This window comes from Zingiber officinale, chromosome 1B, assembly GCF_018446385.1.
Source record: "Zingiber officinale cultivar Zhangliang chromosome 1B, Zo_v1.1, whole genome shotgun sequence".
NCBI lineage: Eukaryota > Viridiplantae > Streptophyta > Magnoliopsida > Zingiberales > Zingiberaceae > Zingiber > Zingiber officinale.
Genome location: NC_055986.1, coordinates 107,551,358 through 107,574,697, shown reverse-complemented (window position 1 = coordinate 107,574,697; position 23,340 = coordinate 107,551,358). Strand labels below are relative to the sequence as shown.

General features: G+C 44.2%; 2 protein-coding genes across 2 annotated transcripts; both read right to left on the bottom strand.

The window, feature by feature from the left end:
- Nucleotides 1–1,143: 1,143 nt before the first annotated feature.
- Nucleotides 1,144–21,880, bottom strand: LOC121971201 (mitogen-activated protein kinase kinase kinase 1-like). The gene is made up of 12 exons (XM_042522352.1): nt 20,382–21,880; nt 19,358–19,442; nt 19,164–19,226; nt 18,763–18,920; nt 18,234–18,309; nt 18,088–18,147; nt 7,856–7,963; nt 6,370–6,607; nt 4,281–5,900; nt 3,232–3,690; nt 2,999–3,151; nt 1,144–2,907 (listed from the first exon to the last, which is right to left on the bottom strand). The coding sequence occupies exons 1-8, from the start codon at nt 21,467–21,469 to the stop codon at nt 6,437–6,439; spliced, it is 1,809 nt and encodes a 602-aa protein (XP_042378286.1). The 5' UTR covers nt 21,470–21,880; the 3' UTR covers nt 1,144–2,907; nt 2,999–3,151; nt 3,232–3,690; nt 4,281–5,900; nt 6,370–6,436.
- On the bottom strand, nt 1,987–3,354 carry LOC122040800 (transcription factor bHLH145-like). The gene is made up of 2 exons (XM_042600245.1): nt 3,232–3,354; nt 1,987–2,907 (listed from the first exon to the last, which is right to left on the bottom strand). The coding sequence occupies exons 1-2, from the start codon at nt 3,352–3,354 to the stop codon at nt 1,987–1,989; spliced, it is 1,044 nt and encodes a 347-aa protein (XP_042456179.1).
- Nucleotides 21,881–23,340: the final 1,460 nt, after the last annotated feature.

Here is a 23,340-nt window from a genome sequence, read left to right as displayed (position 1 = left end):
TATCTAAATTCTTTTCGATCCTACAATTGGTATCAGAGCCGGACTGCCTGAAGGTTTAACCGCCGACTGTGCACAAGAGCTATGGTCGACTGCCAAAAGGTTTAACCGCCGACTGTGCACAAGAGCTATGGTCAACTGCCAAAAGGTTTAACCGCCGACTGTGCACAAGAGCTATGGTCTGATTAAGCCATGTGGGTGTAGTATTGACCTCAAATAAAGAAAGTGGGGGCTCCTATATTCGGATCAAGAGGACTAGATACCAGGCAGGAAGTCCTAGTTGCGACTAGGCAAGGAAGTCCTAGTAGGTCGGGTGGACCGAGGGGCAGGAAGACCTGGTGGGTCGAGGATCGGACGTGGGAAACCTATGGTCCTTTGTTTGATGAGGGGATTGTTGGAGTTGCAAGGTTGCAAACATAGTCCCATATTAAAAATACATGGAAAAGATCATGGGTTTATAAGAGAAAAGATATCTCCATTGGTATGAGGCCTTTTAGGTAGAACCCAAGAGCAAAACCATGAAGACTTAAGCCCAAAGTGGACAATATCATATCATTGTGGACATATCTAAATTTTTTTCGATCTTACAAAAAATAATCTGCCCACCCGTAGTATCCTTGTTAATTTATCCTTAGGTCAACACGAAAAAAAATAAATTATAAATGACTATTAACCTTTAGTGTAGACGGCTAAGAAATGGAAAAAAGTATGTTCGAACATGTCAACAACATCTCATGTCTCAACCATCGTACTGCCCTGAAGGGGCTAAGAGGAAAATTATACATGAAAATAACCAAAGAGACTACTTGTTGAAAGCTCAAAATTATTGCCCTTTTCTATCAAAGTGGTTTAGGGGTTTTCATTCTACACCTATAATTTAGAAAGATATTATCATTTAAATCATGGGGTCAAAATAAAAATACAAACCTAAATAGAATTTCAAACCTAAAATAAAGCCCAATCAGTTTGCTAATTCAAATGCAATAACATTCTTGGAGCACAAATGCCTAACACCAAATATGGTTAATGCTTATCATTATAGGAAGAGAATGACAATCTCAGTTGCTAACACTAAATCTTTGTGTCAATACCTTTCATTCTGCAACATGCTTAACGCGATCAAACACACACAAGCACACACATATCAAACCACAAATAATGACATAAATATCTTATCAATAAGCACAAACAATGGAATGAAGTTATAGTAGAAAGCCTCATTTTCGACAATATTTGCCATCAAAGTTAACAACAAAGAAGTTGAGGATAGCAATAGCAAAAAACCATGAGCATTCCAAACCATCATGCTGGCACAAAGTCTTTCCAGCAAGCATTCCCAGACTCATCCAATAGCAAGCTTAACTAGAGACAGACCTTCCAATAGCACAGTGGCACCCACTTGTGTGAAAAAAAAGGATCAATGGACCACAAACTTATCCACTCATCATGATGCCAAATGCCTTTTTCTTCAAAGCATTTCAAGAACGGCCCCATAGCAAGGTAAAGTAATGAATGAAGCTTCTTCCTTCACTCCCCATGCCAACAAAAGCAACATAACATCCACAAACCTCAAGGAAATCATTAAAGTGGCACAGCACAACCAGACTTGCATTCCTTCACTGCAATGCTACTCTGCTGTTCAAAGGAGCACACCAACCGAGTCACAATCACCGCACAACATAACATGTGCATGCTTTCCTACCCTTTGTAGATCCGTCCCCCATGCGCACACCTTGCGTAGCCCATCAAAACTTTTGGTCAAAAGAAGCTTTGTGCTAATTTGAAGTCCTCCCTTTGCACAAACAAACACTACAACATAGTTATGCTTTATTGCACCATCATATTCCTCTTCCCCTTACAAGAATTTGATTCGTGCATTCAATCATATTCCAGCTGTGTGAGGAGCAACTGTTTGACTTACTTTTCTCTCTTCTCATAACACCACCCTCATATGGGGTGCTATTGATGAAACTATTGCTCAAATAGATACTATGGAAAAGTTTCAAAAGATTTGACGTTTAACTTAAGGGACTTGAGATAGTTGATGGCCTTGTCAAGGACAGTGATGGCGTCCATCGCATTACCACCAGGGATGATCTTTCTCAATAGGCCAACTGTTTCCTGAATTTTCGTTCTCTTGAGTTGCCTGGTCTCTTCAATTTGATCATCTACTAACTCAAAGCAGATGGATGCAGAGTTGTCATCCTCTTTATTCCTGTTATCTGAAGAGATATTAGGAAAGTGAAGAACTTGCGAACTTGCAGTATCTGTAACTGATGCATCAAATTCATCATCAGCTCTTTTCCGCTTTACTGAAAGTACAGAGCTAGCCACCGCAGAAATAGTCTTCTCCACTTCTTCAATTGGAGAACTTCCAGTGCTGGCTTCATCTACAACATGATTGTCATCGGAATCCGAGTATAACAGTGCATCAAGTTCCTCAGTATTTTCATGTATCTCTTCAGATCCATGCCAATCAGAAGGTTCAGTGCTGCCCTGCACATCGAAACCTGGGTTCACAGAATCCATGCATGGAATGGGGACACTTGATGAGCTAAAGGCAAAGTTCCTTCCATCCCTTAGCTGATCAAAAACCAAGTATCTCTTCTCTGAGCCATCAAATTTGGAAGTGACATGAAATGGGGCCAGAGGAGGAATCAAAGGTGAAGCTTTGTGAAAGAAATTGCGTGCGTAGAAATCAGGGAAAGGTGTTGCAAAAGTCACTGGCAAGACACAAGCATTTGGACTAACGCAAGTAGAGAAAAACACTGGATTCAAGTTTTGACGCCTGATAGCAAATTGTCTGTTATCTCTAGCAGAGATTATGTAACTAAATTGCCAAATTGGGCACTGCAAATTGATACGAGGATTATTATCTTGCCCCATCAAAAGAATGTGCGTGTTAATCACCTGAAAGCAAGTATCAGTTGGTTTAAATAGATTTATGAATTAACAATAATGGACAAATCAGTAACAATTCAAATGAAAGCACATTTCTTACCTCAGGCAATTGTAGTGTCAAATATTATTCCCACACGAGAGGATCTAACCAAAAATAAAAAAGGAGGCAAAATTCTTCGAGTTTGATTGAAGATGAACTGCAACAGACGATAATTTACGCAACTGGCTTTAGGAGGTGGCGGAAGTATTCAGCCTGTTGAAAAGGAAAAACAGATACTCATTGTCCTTTTTTTAACAATAACACAACAGATAATAGGCAGATTGTATCTTTACCTGGCAATCTTGCAATGGACGGAAGCAAGCAATAATCCTAATGATTATGGTGGAGCTACCAGCAATCCCATTCTCATGTTTCAAAGCTTGGAACGTTGTCCTTGTTTCTGCTTGGCACACCATTCCTAGAGTTCTTTCCTCAAGATAACCAGTTCACCAAGAAACCAAGGGAGCACAAAGAAATCAAGAGGAAAAGATCAAAATGATACTTGATGAACAAGAATATAATTAAGGAGACAAGCAGAAGAAGCTACACCAAGAGTGAGGGATTTAATGCCTGAATAAGAAAAGGGAGAAAACAGTAGAAGGGAAGAAACAGATAGAAATTAATCACAGAATCACCCTACAATATAGGTTCACTCGGCGGTGAACATCAACGTACAGATTCAACCACTGCATACCGTTCCAAATGCTTAACCTCAAATTTTATTTAAGGCCACCTCTTGCAGCTAGAACTTCCTGCAACAACAAAAAATCAAGCTGCTAGCGAATCAAAGTATTAGAATTCCAAAGCATACTTGGTTACCAGTTCATCAAGAAGAATACAAAAGTTTTTTTTAATGAAAAATAACAGGAGTTAAAACAAATTGCGTCAACGCAATCTACCAAAGTTTTCAACGATGTAACCAATAATATCAGGAGAATTTTGACTTTTAGAAACCAAAAAATCAAGCATATGCTTCATCTAGAGAAAAGTAATTAAGCCCCACCACTCATCAACTTGTGCGAAAAGAACATGCGGGAAAAAACAATTGCTGGAAAAAAAAAAACTGTAAGTTTGAGTTGATTTGAAGTGCGAGCTACTACTAAAAGAATGGATTTTTGATACGAAGAAATGAGGGAAACCCAGAAACACGAGGAGAAACCCACATGATCCCGTTCGACAGAAGATAATTAAGCATCAAAACATGTTATGCCGGAAAAAAAATGAGGATGAAAAATTCGATTCTGAATATAAAAATCCACGTTCTACGAAACCCTTCGATCGATTCGTGAACCAGAAATCAAGAGTTCGGCAATTTCCAGGGTTTAACCGTAACAGATCTTACCCACTCGGCCTCCAGGAAGCTGGCTAGATGCAGAGCACCAAAAAGAGCGACTTCCAGGCGCGGACGAGAAGATGCGCTCTAGCAGCGGAAGAATGACGGGCGGCAGAGAACGAATCTTTTTCTTCTGGAACAAGCACGAGCGATCGCGAGGGGAAGAAGAAGGCGAGGGGAGTAGCACTTTATGGAAGCATTAGAACTACAACGCCCTGGCTAGTTCGTTAAATACAAATTGGTCCTTCTCCGAGTTTGCGCTGTTATTCTCGTAAATTCGATGCCTTTTGTAGTCAATAACAATGATGCGATCAAATAACCGTCTTGACCGGCTAGTGTCGGTTACAAACCATGCCATGGTTCGATGAAGATGTATTCTCTTGTACAATAAACATTTTCTGTCCTATTTTATTTTATTTTTTTAAAAAAATAATAATTTTGAACTTTCAAAAAAAGACTATTTTATTTCTAACATAGTGTATCCCTTAGACTAACACATTTGATTAATCAACTAAACTCATTGAACTAGATGACTTCAACAAGTTCAAAGATCAATCGAGCTAAGTAAATGAGCCTAATAAATTAATTGGGCTAGTCAGCTTGTATGGTTGATAGATCAATCGACTAAGTCAAGTAACTATAATCTTATACCCTAGTTGTTCTTTGTTTATTCCTGATATATATTCATTATCTAATTAAAATGTATTAAAACAGTATGTGAAGGGTGAGTGACATAATAATAGTAAAGTTGTTGTGCAGGGACAAGCAGCCACAAAACCAGGCAGGCATGCTCACCACTTTTCCTCCTCAAGAACTCAACTCATAATGGAGGAGACTCGGTGGCAGGGGCCTGCACTGCACTTATGCATGCAGACAAAGACCACAAGCTTTGACAAAGCCATCAACACCAATCTGTCTACTGCCAACCAAACCCTAAATCTCCATCTCCATGAATAACTGAAAGGTATAAAAGCTTCAAACATGGAGAGACAAGGAAGAAAGCAAAAGCAACTGGCGCATGCTTCACTGCTGCTGTTCTCTGCAATAAACCCCAAAACTAACTGTGAAAAGGAAAAGAGAGAGGTGCAACAATGCAGCCCCACCCACCCACAAATGATTCTTCTTTCATTTCTCTTCACGTAGACAGCATTGTTCTTAGGGTGCAAATTAATGAAGAAGGTTATGCCGTGGATTCCTTCATAATTATCACACACGTGTGAGTGGCTTGATTGAGCATGGTTAGATTTCTTCATGGAAAAGGTCCAACTAGATCAAGGCGTTGAGCATGAGGCAATGATGACTTGGTTGATCATGAGTGGGGTCATTAGGAGCATGCATAACTAATGAAAGGTGTGATGTGCGTGGGGGTCTGTTCAGGTATCTGTCAAGGTTTCTTGAGATGTTTCTCTGCATCGTGCTCGATGTGCTTGACACACTGCTCAACAGTTGAAACCATCAATTGCTGATGCTGAAGAGCTATGATTGACTGTTACTTCTTCTATTCTTTATGGCATTCTCAAAGAAGAAATGTAAGGACAGCTATTTCACATCAATTCTATAAACTATACAACAATTGTTCCGAATTTATTCTCTATTTACTCCATTCTTTGGAAATAGATCTTTATTTCACTGCATGAACCAAGCACACCATTAAAGAGCAGAAGAAGAAGCAGATAACAGTAGTACACAAAAGTAAGATCACTTCAATAATACTTACTATACACAGTTTGTGCAATAACCTAACTAGTTAATATGGAATTAGAACTATATATCACACTGCAATCTTATGGAGACAAGATACATGAAACAAAGATGTAAATCAAAATTTTGAGTGGATTGACAGTGTAAATCAAAATTGTAAGGCAACAACCCCGGAAAAAGAAAACTAACCCCTACTGTTACTGAAGAAATGACATCCGACGTCAACCGGGCTTTCCATGTTTGCAGTAATCGACACACTAATAGCATTCATTAGTGACCGTCGAAGCAAAGAGTTTTGAGATTTCATATAATTAATGGCATGGCAATCCTCAAAGAATCATTCTCCTACTTGTTTGGAATCTCTATATGAATAAAAACAAACATTTGAGTGGTTTACCTTGGAGTATTTGAGGCCACTAATGCCATCTAACTGTATAATTTCTCATTGTTGATTGAAGAAGAATTTAGAGTTTCAGCGGTCGTTTTACAAATGGATGCTCCAACAATTCAGAAGCAGTAGGACGGTCATCAGGGTTTACTTGAACACACTTGCTAATGAAATCGTATGCGTCTTGAGAGAGGGAGTCCGGAATAGGTGGTGGTTCGTCATGGCCAATCCTGAATAAAGCTTGTGTCTGCAATGTTAAACAAAATCGAGAAATAACAATCAGTATGGCTCTTCTGTATAAGTGTATTGCAATAGACAACTGATTGCAACAGATATAAACTCCAAAGTATGCAAACATACTATTAAGTGTAAACTAAACGTTAACTGAAAAGTCAGTGCAGTGCAAAGGGTGATACGACAATACATTGAACCATCTATCAATACATGTAATCAAAACTGACGAAAAAAAATCAAGCAGAAATATCCTGTACTGATGCATCATTATCTCCTCTGAATGCCATAATGCATTATTAGCTCATTGTGCTCTAACCGCTGCGTCTAAAGTCCAATTCCAGTTGAGAGTTAATATTCCCATCCAAATGTATTTTTGAAAGTTTCAAACAGTTTCACGGGTTTTATTACTATGAACTATGAATTAAAATTAATTATTTAGGCATTAGTTTGTCATTAAATATATTTAAACTAAAGTTAAACATATCTCCAAAGTTAAATTATGAATCAAACTCAAAATAAAAATTTAACCAATAATTCATTCTGATGTGTTCCATTTACTTTTAATCATGCTAAATTTAAAGGGGTCATTTTCATTTAGCCAAAAATTTGCAAATATTGAAATTTTATATCAGTTATAAAATAATTATTATTCTAAAAGAATTCAACCAAAAAGATAAAATACTGAATTTCAGTTTTGAAACTATACAATAATTTAATGTACTCAAAATAAACAATACATCCAGATTCATAAATAACTAAGATTTATATAACATTTGTCTTTTTAAAAAAATAATAAAAACAACACTAATGTAATTAAAAAAGTCCCTATCCATAATTTTTTAATTAAAGTAAAGAAAATGTTTAATTTATTTTCATAGTTCCAATTTATTTTAGATTTTCTATTAAAAGTTAAATATGCTTATATTTTAGATTAACCTTTCATTTATATGTTGAACTTTAATGAGGACACTATATGAATATTTACATGCTAGATATTATTTAAACTTTCATTTATATGTTAAACTTTCATTAAGACTTAATAATGTGCTAAAAAAAATATAGAAGATGCTAAAACCTGAACAGTGAAGATCAGAAGCAAGATGTTTATAACTCCTTGGAAATCTTTGGACTAATATTGAGGAATATGAACACACGAGAAAAATGCTTGATAGTTACATGAAGAAAGCAAGTTCTATTGTTTTATACAAGGCACTTTAACAAAAAATTAAGAAACTTTCATAGTGACAGATTAGCAACTAACCGGTTCCAGGTGAGGATAAGGAATCCGGCGAGTCAGCATTTCCAGAACCGTGCAACCAAGACTCCATATATCAGCAGCTTGTCCATACGTTCTTTTAGGATCAACAACCTGAGAAAATGCTTAATTCAAGTAAGAAATCTTATACATTTAAAGATGACTTATGTAAGCTTCAAAATATCGTCTTGCGTATGAGTTTCGATCTTCGACCACAACAACAGTCTCAATGTTGCATTTGGAGCTCAGGGAGGAGTTTGATGGACTCGAGGAGACGAAGACCAGAGAGCATGAGACTCATGAGATATTATGTTTATTGTTATTGATCCTGTCCGAACCAGGAGTCAACGGACGCTGGGGATGTGGCGCTCCCTGCTGGATCCTCGAGTGTTCCGGCGAACCTGCAACAAAACCGAGCCGGGGGTGTCCCGGCGACGGCCCTCCGACGCTCAAGTTAGGCGAAGGAATAAGAAAGTGGCTTAGAAAATGTAGACTTGTGTACCTCCGGTTGAAGAAGTGGAGGCCTTATATAGACCTCTCGAAGGAGCCTGGGCACACCAATCGAAGCAATCACCTGCTTTCGACCATGCCTAGGTGTGGGCCTGTCAGAAGGGCATCCATAAGACCATACTGCTACTGCATCAACCTTTCCGTGACGTGATGGTGGGGCCTTTAATAGTGCCATCTTGCGTACAGTCTAATCATCATGCCTTTGCTGACACACCATATCCCGAGCCGAGCGAATAGGCCGCTCGGCTAACCACTGTTCCCTCGCCACGATTCCGGCCGAGCGGACCGATTCCGGCCGAGCGGACACCTCCGCTCGGCCACTCGGCTCCGGTTCTCCTGCTTTGGCGTCGGAAACCCAAACCTTTGGCTGGGTAATCTCTGGTTCCGCTCGGACGGGACCCCATCTGTGGGTCCCCCATTCTTACCGCCGGATCACTTGCCTCCCCTTCAAGTCTAGTCGAAGGAGGCAGTGAGTCCGACTGACTGGACTGTGTGTCCGAGCGGGCGGTCGTCGCCTCATCGCTGCTGCTGATATCCCTTGAGCCGTTCGGCCCTCATGCCAAATTTAGCCGCTCGGCTCTTCGCTTTGTATGCCTTGGCGCCCAACGTGGATGTTTGCTTGTCTAAATCCTCTTGAAAATCGCGCAAGTCTTTTTCATTAAGCCGAAGCATGCGCGGTATGGGCGCATTAATTGCGCTCGGTGACAGAGCGCCACGTGGCTCGTCTCTCGATTTTTAACGTCGGAGCTCGACGGCGCGGATATTTATAGCCGGTCGGCGCGGCTCTCGATCTTTAACGACGGGGCTCGTCGGTCTTCCGCTCGGACGATTATAGACGCCGGCTCGTCTCTCGATTTTTAACGTCGGAGCTCGACGGCACGGATATTTATAGCCGGTCGGCGCAGCTCTAACGGCCGTCGGGTTAATCATTGACTCGTTTCCTCGATCGTTTAGCGCTCGGCTATATCGTTTGCATTCAGTGACTGCGAGGCTTTGGCAAACCGACGGCCGAGCGGCCTTAATCAATCTCGTACTTGCGAACTCGTCGGTGCTGATATTTATAGCCGTCGGCGGCTCTCGATCTTTAACGACGAGCTCGTCGGCGCGGATATTTATAGCCGGCCGGCGCGGCTCTCGATCTTTAACGACGGAGCTCGTCGGATATTTATAGCCGCGGCTCGATCTTTAACGACGAGCTCGCTTACGCCGGATTTATAGACGCCTTGCCGTCCCGGTTTCCTACGGAGGGTTTATAGACGGACGCTCTCGATTTTTAACGACGAGGCTCGTCGGCTATTTATCGGCGCGGCGCTCGATCTTTAACGACGGAGCTCGTCGGCGGATATTTAAAGCCGTGAGGCTCTCGATCTTTAAACGGAGCTTGTCGCGGATATTTATAGCCTCGGCGGCTCGATCTTTAACGACGAGCTCGTCGGCGCGGATATTAGCCGGTTGGCGGGCTCTCGATCTTTAACGACGGAGCTCGTCGGTCTTCTGGGATTTATAGGCCGCCTCGTCTCCTTTCCGAGGGTTTATGGCACGGACCGCCTCGATTTTAACGACGAGCTCGTCGGTAGCGGATATTTATAATGGCCGGTAGCGGCTCTCGATCTTTAACGACGGAGCTCGTCGGCGCGGATATTTATAGCGGTCGGCGCGGCTCTCGATCTTTAACTGAGCTCGTCGGTCTTCCGCTCGGGATTTATAGACGGCCTCTCCGCTTCCTACGGAGGGTTTATAGGCACGGACCATCTCGATTTTTAACGACTGAGCTCGTCGGTCTTCCGCTCGATTTTTATAGCCGGCTCGTCTCTTCCGGCCTGAGGGTTTATAGACGCCGGACCATCTCCGGTTTCCTAGGAGGGTTTATAGGCCGGACCGTCTCCGCTTCCCGTGGGAGGGTTTATAGGCACGAACCGTCCTCGATTTTTAACGACGAGCTCGTCGGCGGATATTTATAGGCCGTCGGCTCTCGATTTTAACGACGGAGCTCGTCGGCGCGGATATTTATAGCCGGTCGGCCTCGATCTTTAACGACGAGCTCGTCGGTCTTCTCGAGGATTTATAGGCTCGCCTCCCGATTTCCGACCGAGGGTTTATAGACGGACCGTCTCCCGGTTCCTACGAGGGTTTATAGGCGGACCGTCTCTCGATTTTAACGACGAGCTCGTCGGCGCGGATATTTATAGCGGTCGGCGCGGCTCTCGATCTTCTTTATCGCCGGCGGATATTTATAGCCGGTCGGCGGCTCTCGATCTTTAACGACGAGCTCGTCGGCGCGGATATTTATAGCCGTCCGGCGCGGCTCTCGATCTTTAACGACTGAGCTCGTCGGTCTTCCGCTCGGGGTTTATAGACGGCGGCTCGTCTCCCGGTTTCCTAGGAGGGTTTCGCCGGACCGTCTCTCGATTTTAACGACGGAGCTCGTCGGCGCGGATATTTATAGTCGGTCGGTGGCTCTCGATCTTTAACGACGAGCTCGTCGGCGCGGATATTTATGGCCCGGCTCTCGATCTTTAACGACGAGCTCGTCGGCGGATATTTATAGCGGTCGGGCTCTCGATCTTTAACGACTCGAGCTCGCCTTGCCTCGCCGGATTTATAGACGCTGTCTCCTTTCCGTAGAGGGTTTATAGACGCGGACCGTCTCCGGCTTCCCTAGAGGGTTTATGACGGACCGTCTCGATCTTTAACGACGGAGCTCGTCGGCGCGGATATTTATAGCCGGTCGGCGCGGCTCTCGATCTTTAACGACGGAGCTCGTCGGCGCGGATATTTATAGCCGGTCGGCGCGGCTCTCGATCTTTAACGACGGAGCTCGTCGGTCTTCTGCTCGGGGATTTATAGACGCCGGCTCGTCTCCCGGTTTCCCGGCCGGAGGGTTTATAGACGCCGGACCGTCTCCCGGTTTCCCGGCCGGAGGGTTTATAGACGCCGGACCGTCTCTCGATTTTTAACGACGGGGCTCGTCGGCGCGGATATTTATAGCCGGTCGGCGCGGCTCTCGATCTTTAACGACGGAGCTCGTCGGACTTTTAAGCCAATTTGGACAACGTTTACCTGGCCGAACGGCACAGGGTCTTCGGAATTGAGCCTTTGGCTCGTACAATATACCTCCGGCTGAGCAGCTTGGGGCCTTCGTCGTCGAGCGCTTGGCTCCGATAATTTACCTCCGGCCGAGCGGCACGGGGCCTTCGGATAACTAACCGTTCGGCTATGAACACATAATGCCTTGGGAATATTTTGTTTCCTGCGATAAAAGGAGTACAGCTATTTTGAATTTACACAAAATAGAGCAAAAGCGCACCTCTCACCCAGCTCTATATGGCTGAAGGTGATTTGCACTCCATGGCCGATCTAGCATTCGACCTTCCGCATCCTTGAGGTAATAAGCGCCCGAACGGAGCTTCTTGACCACTTCAAAGGGTCCCGCCTGTGAGCTTCCAACTCACATCTCCGACCGGCCGACTTTCTTCCAAACTAGGTCGCCTACTTGAAAGCTGGGGATCACGCACCGGTTGTAGTTCTGTTTCATCCGGTACGCCATCAGCCGGACGGACGCTTTAGCTCTTTCCTCTTGACCAAGTCTAGCTCCAGCGCCTCCGCTCGACGTTATCTTCATCATAATTTTGCACCGAACGGACTCCACCCCAACTTCAATCGGAATGATCGCCCCTCCATATACCAAGTGAAATGGAGTGACGCCTGCGTTCTCCTTTCGTGTCGCGGAGAGCCCATAGACGCCCGGCTCCCACCGCCTCCTTCACGGTCGAGCCGAGCCCGTAAAATTTTGAGAATCTCTCGGTTGGTTACTTCGGCTTGACCACTTTGAGGGTACGCCACCGATGTGAAGTCTGCTCGATGCCATAACTTCGCACCACTTCCGAGCAACTTCCGGTGAATCGACGTTATCGGAGCGAGTCGTCTTGGGATGCCAAAGCGATGATATTTTGCCGTATGAACTTTTAACCATCCGCCGGATATTTTGCAAGTGGCTCAACCCATTTTGAGAAGTAGTCAACCGCCACCAATAAGAACTTCCGCTAGCCATGGGAAGGGTCCCACGATGTCCATCCCCATTGGTCGGCCACAGCTGATGCTTTCATCTCATCTGCCGGTCGGTGGGACATGTTGTACTTCGACAGGATAGACAATTTGCAACGGTCCGGGCAGCATCCTTTTGAAGTGTTGGCCAAAAATACCCGGCTAGCAAAATCTTCCCAGTTAACGACCGTCCGCATGTCCACCGCACGAACCTTGGTGCACTTCTTGAAGGATGTACTCGGCATCTTCCCAGCTGACGCATTTTAGGAGCGGACGGGAGAAGGCCTTCTTGTAGAGTTGATCTCCTACGAGGGTGAACCGACTAGCCCTTCTCTTCAGTAAATGAGCTCCTTCCCGGTCGGATGGGGTAGCTCCCGAGCGCAAAAACTCCACAATAGTTGTCCTCCAGTCGCTCGGGTATGTGATGCCCTCCATCCGATCGACATGTGCTACTAAAGATAATTGCTCGATCGGGAGCCGACCGGGGATAACGCGCTTGCCAGCTTGGCCAATTCATCCGCCACTTGATTCTCCGCCCGGGGGATCTTCTGAATAATCACCTCCCTAAAGTTGAGCTTAAGTTTTTCAATAGCCTCCACGTAGAGCTTGAGCCTTGTACTATTTATCTCGAAAATCCCCGAGATTTGCTGAGCAGCCAACTGGGAATCTGAATAGAGGATGACCCGGACGGCTCCAACGTGCCGAGCGGCCTGCAATCCAGCAATAAGGGCTTCATATTCTGCTTCGTTGTTGGTCGCTCGGTAATCCAGTCGGACGGAGAGTTGCATCCGCTCTCCTTGTGGGGACAGCAAAACTATGCCAATTCCGCTCCCGTGTCTAGTGGACGATCCATCCACGAACACTTTCCACACAGCTTCGGGTTCCGGGTCCTGCACCTCCGTCACAAAATCGGTGATAGCCGAGCGGGATTGATATTGGATATCAAATTCGCTTAGCTCGGTTGTCCATTTGATGAGCCGTCCGGAAGCTTCTGGATTTAAAAGCACTCGTCCCAACGGGCTATTGGTCTTGACGATAATCGGGTGCGCCAGGAAATAAGGACGAAGTCTCCGAGCGGCAAGGATCAGAGCAAAGGCCAACTTCTCGAGTCCGGTGTAGCGGGTTTCAACATCTTTCAAGATATGACTAAGGAAATATACAAGTTGCTCCTCACCTCCCGACCGGACTAACGCTGATCCCACAGCCTGCTCGGTTGAGGATAAATAAATGTGCAACGGTTCGCCGACAGCTGGCTTGGCCAGCACAGGTAGGGAATTTAAGTACGTCTTCAGTTCTTCAAAGGCCCGATCGCAGTCTTCATTCCATTGGAACTTTGTAGCTTTGCGGAGGATTTTGAAGAACGGAAGGCTCCGGTCGGCAGTCTTGGAGATGAAGCGTGACAGCGCTGTAATCCAACCGGTCAGCCTCTGTACTTCCCTCATGTTTCTGGGCGATGGCATGTCCTGAAGAGCCTTCACCTTGCTAGGATTAGCTTCAATACCTCGTTCGGTCACAATATAGCCCAAGAAACGTCCTCCTTTGGCGCCGAACAAACACTTATGAGGATTTAGCTTGACCCCATATTTTCTGAGTGTACGAAAGGTTTCTTCCATATCTTTGCATAAAGTGGCCGCTCGGAAAGATTTGATGAGGATGTCATCTACATAGACCTCCAAGTTGTGTCCGATTTGCTCGCGGAAGACCCTATTCATCAATCTTTGATATGTTGCTCCGACATTCTTCAGTCCGAACGACATCACCGTATAGCAATACGTCCCGTCCGGTGTAACGAAGCTAACTTTTTCCTGATCCTCCGGGGCGAGTGGCACTTGATGATAGCCTTGGTAGGCGTCCAGCATACATATAAGCTCGCATCCGACTGTAGAATCTACGAGCTGGTCGATTCGGGGCAGAGGGTAGAAATCCTTCGGGCAAGCTTTGTTCAGATCTCTGAAGTCGATGCACACCCTCCATTTGTTGCCCGGCTTGGAGACGAGCACCCCATTTGCTAACCAGCTTGGGAATTGAACCTCCCGTATGTGGCCGGCCTCTAAGAGCCTTTCTACCTCCGCTCGAATGATAATATTCTGCTCGGCGCTGAAATCTCTTCTCCTTTGTTTTACTGGCCGAGCGTCCGGCCGGACGTGAAGCTTATGTTGGGCTATGCTGGGGGAGACACCGGGCAGCTCATGCGTCGACCAAGCGAAGACGTCATGATTCATCTGGAGGCATTTGACCACTTCTTCTTTCTGTTCGTCCTCCAGGTCGGCGGCAATAAAGGTTGTAGCCTCCGATCGGCTCGGATGGATCTGAACCTCCTCCTTTTCATCATAAATTAAAGCAGGAGGTTTCTCGGTTATGGCGTGTACCTCGATCCGTGGAGCCTTTCGCGCGGCGCTGGATTCGGCTCGAACCATTTCCGAGCGGCCAACTGATCTCCTCGTACTTCACCGATTTTGTCCTCGACCGGGAATTTGATCTTCTGGTAGAACGTCGACACAACAGCTCGGAATTCGCTTAACGCCGGTCGCCCCAGTATCACGTTGTAGGATGAAGGGGAGTCGACCACCACAAAGTTTGTTGTCCTCGTTCTCCGGAGCGGTTCTTCCCCTAAGGAGATAGCCAGTCTTACCTGTCCGACCGGAAGAACCTCATTGCCCGTAAACCCGTAGAGGGGGGTTGTCATGGGCAGCAGCTCGGCTTGATCGATTTGTAGTTGATCAAAAGCCTTTCTGAAGATGATGTTGACCGAGCTGCCAGTGTCAATGAAGATACGGTGGATGGTGTAGTTGGCTATCACCGCTTTGATGATAAGGGCATCATCATGCGGCACTTCAACTCCCTCAAGATCCTTGGGCCCGAAACTGATCTCGGGTCCGCTCGCCTTTTCTTGGCTGCAACCCACCTCATGGATTCTGAGCTGCCGGGCGCTTGCCTTTCTCGCCCTGTGTGAATCTCCTACGGTCGGCCCACCCGCAATAATATTGATTTCTCCCCGGGAGGTGTTGTTTCTGTTCTCCTCTTCCCGAGCGGACTGCCTAGGTTGCTCATTGGACCTTCGAGAGCGATCTTCATGCCTTGGAGGGAAACGCTGTTCGGGAGATCTCCTATATGTTCGCCGACCGGACTCTTGATGTCGTTGCCGGCGGTCGGGTGAAGGCGATCGACGAGGGCCACCCCGTCGTACGGGATGGGTGATTGAAGGCAGGCCCCGACAGTCGCGGGTATTGTGGGAGTTAGTATTATGGAAAGAGCAAAACATTGGGGTCCATACCCTCTTTTTCTTCATCTTTGACCGCTCGGCCGCTACCTCTTGAACCACCGGGGACTTCGCATGATGTGCCCGGGATGCCTCAACTCTTGGTCCTCTTGGTGGCTGATGGGCAGCGGGCTGCTTCCGTTCGGCTTGGACTGGACGTTCGGCATGAGTTCCCTTCCGTCGGGCAGCCTCCGCCTCTTCCACATTTATATACTCATTCGCTCGGTGTAGCATGTGGTCGTAGTCTCTAGGCGGTTTGCGAATGAGCGCGCGGAAGAAGTCCCCTTCCGCGATGCCTTGCGTGAATGCGTTTACCATTGTCTCCGAGGTGGCTGTGGGGATGTCCATCGCTACTTGATTAAATCGCTGTATATACGCCCGGAGAGATTCTTTTGGTTCTTGTTTGATGGTGAACAGGCTGACGCTTGTCCTTTGATAACGTCGGCTGCTCGCAAAGTGATGAAGAAATGCCGTTCGGAACTCCTGGAAACTAGTGATGGAGCCGTCCGGCAGCCTCCGAAACCACCTATGTGCAGATTCCGATAGAGTGGTGAGAAATACCCGGCACCTTACGCCATCGGAGTACTGATGCAAGGTGGCGATGCTGTCGAACTTCCCCAAATGATCGTCAGGGTCGGTCGTCCCATTGTAAGCTCCGATCGGCGGTGGTGTATAGTATTTTGGTAACGGATCCCGATGTATGGCTTCAGAGAACTGTCGGTGAACCTGCTCGGGTGGTGCGTTCGCTCGGGGAGCTTTGCCCTTCCTATGATCCCGAACGGGAGGCTAATCGGATGAAGATCCTTGCTCCCCGTGAGCGGGCGCGATTTCTGGGGGAGTACGGAAGAGTGCCTGAGGGAACCCTCCTGTTGAAACATATTCGGGCGGTCTGCTTGCGCCGCCCGGCCTGCTGAAGCCGAGGTTGTTTGCTGTTGCGCTCGCTCAGCCTGTGCTTTCTCCTTTTGCTGCGCCAATATCTTGGCTGTCCTCGCCTCGACTATAGCGTCAAGCTCTTCTTGTGAGAGTGCCACGGTATGTAGTCTTCCAGCCTCGTCCATTGCCTCTGCTCGGATGCAGGTGCGTTCCCACAGACGGCGCCAAATTGATCCTGTCCGAACCAGGAGTCAACGGACGCTGGGGATGTGGCGCTCCCTGCTGGATCCTCGAGTGTTCCAGCGAACCTGCAACAAAACCGAGCCGGGAGGTGTCCCGGCGACGGCCCTCCGACGCTCAAGTTAGGCGAAGGAATAAGAAAGTGGCTTAGAAAATGTAGACTTGTGTACCTCCGGTTGAAGAAGTGGAGGCCTTATATAGACCTCTCGAAGGAGCCTGGGCACACCAATCGAAGCAATCACCTGCTTTCGACCATGCCTAGGTGTGGGCCTGTCAGAAGGGCATCCATAAGACCATACTGCTACTGTATCAACCTTTCCGTGACGTGATGGTGGGGCCTTTAATAGTGTCATCTTGCGTACAGTCTAATCATCATGCCTTTGCTGACACACCATATCCCGAGCCGAGCGAATAGGCCGCTCGGCTAACCACTGTTCCCTCGCCACGATTCCGGCCGAGCGGACACCTCCGCTCGGCCATTCTGTCCTCGGCCGAGCGAACACCTCCGCTCGGCCACTCGGCTCCGGTTCTCCTGCTTTGGCGTCGGAAATCCAAACCTTTGGCTGGGTAATCTTTGGTTCCGCTCGGACGGGACCCCATCTGTGGGTCCCCCATTCTTACCGCCGGATCAGTTATAATATTTGATTTTTGCTTCTGTGCATGTAGCATCATTGTAGCAATATTGTGATTGCTTAGGTAGTGGATAAGTTATCTGTGATTTGATTGTTGTGAAGCCTTCTACCGAGGATGGTCTCCCAAGTTGTATTTGTCAACCAGCTTAAGACCTGAACTTTTGCATAGGTTCATGTTGATGTTAACAAAAGTGAATTATGGGTTATCTCGTAGACTCTTTTTTCTGTATTTATCAACAAACTTAAGACCCAAACATTTGCATAGGCTCGTGTTGATGTAAGCCAAGTGAATTATGGGTTATCTTGTAGAGTCATTTAGAAAGAAGAAAATGCTCCCATATCATCAAATCTACTTAATTTGGCAAGTTATATTTGCTCATGATGTCCAGTTCCCTCAAACTAGGAGGGAGAAAATGCCATGAAATTAGCAATTCATGACGTGAGTCCAAATTTTTTTCTATTTAGGTTTGAATGTTGATATTGCAGCCCCCAGTCAAACGGGTATCTTAGTTGATAATAAGAATGTTAACATACCATGCATTATCATATAGATTCTTTAGACAAAGTGCCTCTCACCAAATCCATAACAAAATGATGAAAAACGACAGTGTTCTGAAAAGTTTTGCAATGTTTATTGAAACATTAAGATATATCCACTTAAAATCAAGAAAGGGCCTAACCTCTGGAGCCATCCAATATACACTTCCTCTGCAAGATTTCAGCATGTTGAACTTGGTCATCTGAAATGGTTTATAGCAACAGAAACAATGAATTATATATTCACAGACATTGTGCATTTAAGAAGTTCGAGAACATCAGAACAAACCTCCTTTGCCAATCCAAAATCTGCAAGCTTCACAGAGCCATTCACATGAACCAATATATTTGCACATTTGACATCTCTGACAAAAGAAATGATCTCTTAAGTTCCTTGTCATAGGATATATATAGAAAACAGCAAAACAAAAAACCTAGAAAAATATGAAAAATATAGTTATCATATGGTGTTAAGGAAAACATTTGTCAAATTGTACCAGGAGATGATCAAAAATCAAGGACAAAGGATGAGTGACCAAATGGATCATGCTACCAAGATAATGAACAGATAGCATTGCATCTCCCTCAATAGATTTGTTCGAATTTTTCTGAAAATTTTGAAAGAGCAAATTTTCTTGTATGCAGGATTTGTGGTCACAGGCCAGGATAAATACATGATCATAATAAGAAAATTTTAAGTTATAAATGGATTCAGATAGGGGAACATAACCTCAACTGAGAAAATTGATCTAAAAATCTCAATGTCATATCTAGTAGAGATCAGATTTTCACCAACATAAAATAAATGGCTGCCTCACCTGTGCACAACATTACGCTCGTGAAGGTAGTTTAATCCATTTAAAATCTGTTTGGTATAAGAAGAAACCTGGGAGTCTTGCAAACGATACTTCTGGTATAGAGACGCAAGGGAACCTTGTGTGACAAGTTCAAGGAAGATATATAGTTTTGACTCCTCCTACAAAATAATACATGCCACTATAGAAGTTATACAAATAATTAAGGAAAAAATGAAAAGGGTATTCTCATTCCACCAACTAGTCTTTTGCCACACATGTAGTTTCTGACAGAAGACATATTAATTAAGGCAAAAATCTCCTTTAGTTGATGATAATTTGATACATTTAACTATATGCAACCATCTTGAAGAATAAGTTCATGAAATTGGTGATCTGTGAAAGGTGAAGAAACAAGTTATTACCTTGTCAGTCCCATAGTATTGAACAATGTTTTCATGTTCAAACTGACTTAGCAGCAAAATCTCCTGGCAAGGGAAAGTAAGCAAGGTCAGAATATACTTAAACTTGAATTTAAATTTAACTCGAATGGTGAAAGATAAGAGCAATTTTATAAACAGAAACAGGATAAAACAATTTGAAATTGGTATCAGGATACCTGCTCAAGTTGGATAATACACTGTTGAGCATTGCATCCTTTGTCAAGCAAAGACACTTCTTTAACAGCAAAAAATATACCATCCCTATGGACAAAACATATTTGGTGATAAATAATAAGTCAATCACATGATACTTAACCCAGTTTATAACAGCCAAAGCTTCCAAAGGAGCAAGATACAAGATCTAATTATACTAGATTGTAGATATGTCGACAAAATACTACCGAACAAACAAGGGAAATAACATCCAAAAGAACCTAAGTGTCTGATGATTAGATTAAGTTGCAAGAATGAAAGAGCTAACAAAATACAGGCTAGAATCTGTAGGGCATCAAAATCATATGAGAGGCCACCCTAGCACTTGCAAATTACTAAAGTTTCCACTTAAAAGTTAGATACAGGTCATTCTTCCACTGTTTCACAATAGATGCCATCTAACATGCAAATCCAAGTATATTAGAAACTATCATTTCGTCGATCATATAATGTGACACGTGACCAAAATTTCCAACCTCATGAACTGGTTTATATGCCACAACGAACTGGAACTATGAGATATTGAACTAGAATCTACTTATTCTTGAAAATTGGAAAGAGCTGAAAATCACACAGAAAGGATCTATTTGAACCACAACAACCTTGATGCAATAGAACTATTCCTAAATATAACTAACTTTTCCATGGAAGTGATTGGATAGGTTTTCGAACATCCATTTGCTGAGCCAGAATGGCTTCATTTTTTTCTTAACCATGCTCACATAAATTAAAGCAAAATCCAATTAGCAAATTTAACATGTTAGGTATTTTCATCCTAAATAACCATTACAAGTTCATGCAAATCAAATTAATCCACTTCACAGTAAGGAAGTCTCTACAGAAATCATTCTCTTTAAGATCAAGTAGGCAGTAGCTAACAAAAAGTACTCAGCAAAATCATATTGTATTCAATTTGGTGAATTATGCAACTAACATATTATGAAATTCAACAATAAGTCTCTGGATTAGTTTAGCATCATTACTTACTCACTGATCCCTTCGTACACTGAACCAAATGAACCACTCCCCAAGAGTACGCCACGCATCCATGATTTCATCTTCAGCTTGAACCTACCATTTGGAGAGATGATGAATGTTTCAGTAGTCGAACTCGATGTATCATCATCATTCATTGTTGAGTAAGAAGATGTCCTAGTAAAGTCATCAGCTGATATGTCTTCCAACCACATCTCCCTCAATTCCTTGTTACTCATTTCATCTACTACTGGAACTCCCCCCTTCACTTTGTCCTCAGAATCCACAGATTTCATTTGATCTGCCTCCCGCCCACTCTTCTCTGGAGCCAAGGCTCTAAGGTTATCGAAAGTTGTGCTGGAAGAATCAAAAACTTGAACGGGCATAGAGGGAGGAGTTTTGAGAGTTGATGGTAGATTGTTCCTTGTAGGTCCAGACTGTGGAGGCGAAAATGTTGTGAAAGGTGGTGGAGGAGACAGAGCCGGTGGCCGGACTCCTCGGATACCTCCATCTCCTGCCCTGGACCTTGGAGAAGCACATGGAATCTCGATGGGTTCAGTTTCGGAAACCATAGTATGGGGTTTCCGAACAACACAGAGCTTCATATCTCCTTCTCCCGAGTCCTGTCTATTCTGCTCGTCTGCATCAGACAAATTGGACACAGAAGGACCCGAAGACAAGGTGTGGCTGAAGCTGGTTCGGCTGCCCTGCGGAGAAAGCCTAGACCTAGTTACAGTATCTGGAGACGGTTGCACCTTTCGCTTCTCCCACTCGTCAAGTGAAATGGCAAAGTCATCGGGGCCTTCGAGACCGAGGCTGCGACAAAGCATGCCAACCTCGTCCTCGACACTGCCGTCGATCCGGAAGCTCGTCTGGTGGGCGTAAGCCAGCGGCCAGATGTCCAGCGACCGCGTCGCGCGGGTGTTGGATTGCTCCTCTGACGCAGCAGAGGAGGATCCCGCCGACCACGACGCCCGCACGGCCGGCGCCTCGTAGTCAATGTGCTTCAACGCGTTGCACCGCTCCAGTCTCGGCCGCAACGCCGCCCCTTGCTTCTGCTGACGCTGAGGAGGCTTCCACAGCGGCTTCCGAGAGTCCATCCCGAGCCGCTCCAAGCCAGACGCCACGTTTTTTATGGCTCAATAACAAGGCACCATTGTAGCGCAAAACTCATCACCAAGACCCGCAACAAGAAAGGATTTTGAGGAGCTGACCCATCCAAACCAATCAAAAGACGAAACCTTTGGCTCAAAGAAGCAAAAATCCCAAATGATTCAGACGAAACGAGCTTTAATCCAGGGAGAAGAGTCTTCTCAAAACAAGAAAATTGTAAACTCAGTGAAGTGAATCAACAAAACGTAGCAAACTTCGGGCACAGAATGAGGAATCGAGAACAAGTCGCCAAGAAAGTCGACGATTTATTGCGCTCCTCGACCGACGAAGGGAAGACAAAGAAAAGAAGAAAAAAAAGAAAAAAAAAATGAAAAACAGAGGCTTTAGGGATCCCGCAAGTCGTTGTCGAGTAGTGTGGCGAGGAGTGTGCGAAGACTTGTTCGCCGGGTAAACGCGGCGGAGAAGACTCAATCTCAGCAGTCCGATGATCCGCCATCCACCGTTGGATCAGAGGAGGCTGTGCTTCGCTGCGTGGCGTCATGGAAGGGTCGTCATCGACAAGGCTCGCGTCGCGTCGCGTCGCGTGACATTGAATGGATTCCATTGTCCATTAATAAACAAAGTGCATCCAAACTGTTGCCTCCTTAGCATCTTAAATTAAATTAAAAATTCAACATCAAATTAATTGAAAATCGGTTTAGTATTAATTAATCGAATTAAATCAAAAATTTATTAAAATTGAATTAACTAAATTAATTTTTTTAATTAACATCGAATTAATTAAATTTATTTAAAATAATAATAAAAAGAATTTATACAAAATTAATATTAAATTAACCGAATTAACCGAATATTCATCTCTACTCAAAATGACTTCCGGGGCTAAAAGTGTCAAGTTATTATTAAATAAATTCAATTAGTGTAAGTGTCTCAATAACAATTTGAATATTATACTGAATGATAAATCTAGAGGCAAGTCAAGTTGTTATTCAAAATATTATGTATTTATAATTCAATCTCTAATTATGAGATATTTATAAAGATTTTTTTTCCAAGTAAAACGTGCAACCATATATATTGGGTATTTGTGATGTCTTAACAACGATTGAATCAATGTTCTAAGTTATGTTACCTAATTTATTTATTTATTTTTTCTAAATGGCTTCCAATTTTAAATTTTGTTTTAAAAAATAAATATTTATATTTATTTCACCTTGTTAATATTCAAACTCGATATCAAGTAAAAAAAATCAGTTCGTCTTTCTTATTTTAAAGATCCGTTACCCTTGTTTAACTTGGAGCATTGGCATAACTAAACTTCTTGTGATAAATTAAAGTGTCAACTAATCCGTGGATGATATTTCTCTGGTTCACACATCGAATGAATCCGAAAGTATAAACAGATTCACATCCAACAACCCACTTCTAAGATTTATCATTTCACCGTAGAAAATATCCTACAATACATTATAATTGAGATTCGAACAGTAAATATTAGGAAGTCAATGTGTCGTAACTAAAATTTAAGTCATGAGTATTTGAGAGCCAATGTATTATAATTATGATTCGAATTGTGAATACTTGAGAGCCTGTTGAATGTTTTACCGCTGCACTATACTTGACTTACCTACTTAAAATTTCTTGAATTTAGCCCGGCTTGAACTCCTCTACCTCGTCCTCAACGACCGCTGTTTAAGCCAGACTAGTAAACGCTAATAGATACATTGTAGAATATGTACTTCAGCTCTGTTTCTTCTCTTCATGAAACATTCACCAGGTTCTGTTGCTTTAACTGCAACTAATAAGACAAAGGTGTGTGATGGAAATTCATGGAGTCAACCGCAAAACTATTTCCTTA

What these genes read in the sequence shown, in the direction of transcription:
- LOC122040800 (XM_042600245.1), bottom strand. Translation starts at nt 3,354, where the DNA reads ATGGTGTGCCAAGCAGAAACAAGGACAACGTTCCAAGCTTTGAAACAT. An exon ending in GTCCATTGCAAGATTGCCAG is followed by an intron (nt 2,908 to 3,231) that starts GTAAAGATACAA and finishes ACTTGCTTTCAG; the next exon opens with GTGATTAACACGCACATTCT.
- LOC121971201 (XM_042522352.1), bottom strand. Translation starts at nt 21,469, where the DNA reads ATGGACTCTCGGAAGCCGCTGTGGAAGCCTCCTCAGCGTCAGCAGAAG. An exon ending in AATACTATGGGACTGACAAG is followed by an intron (nt 18,921 to 19,163) that starts GTAATAACTTGT and finishes ATTATTTTGTAG; the next exon opens with GAGGAGTCAAAACTATATAT. An exon ending in CTTATCCTCACCTGGAACCG is followed by an intron (nt 6,608 to 7,855) that starts GTTAGTTGCTAA and finishes TTAACATTGCAG; the next exon opens with ACACAAGCTTTATTCAGGAT.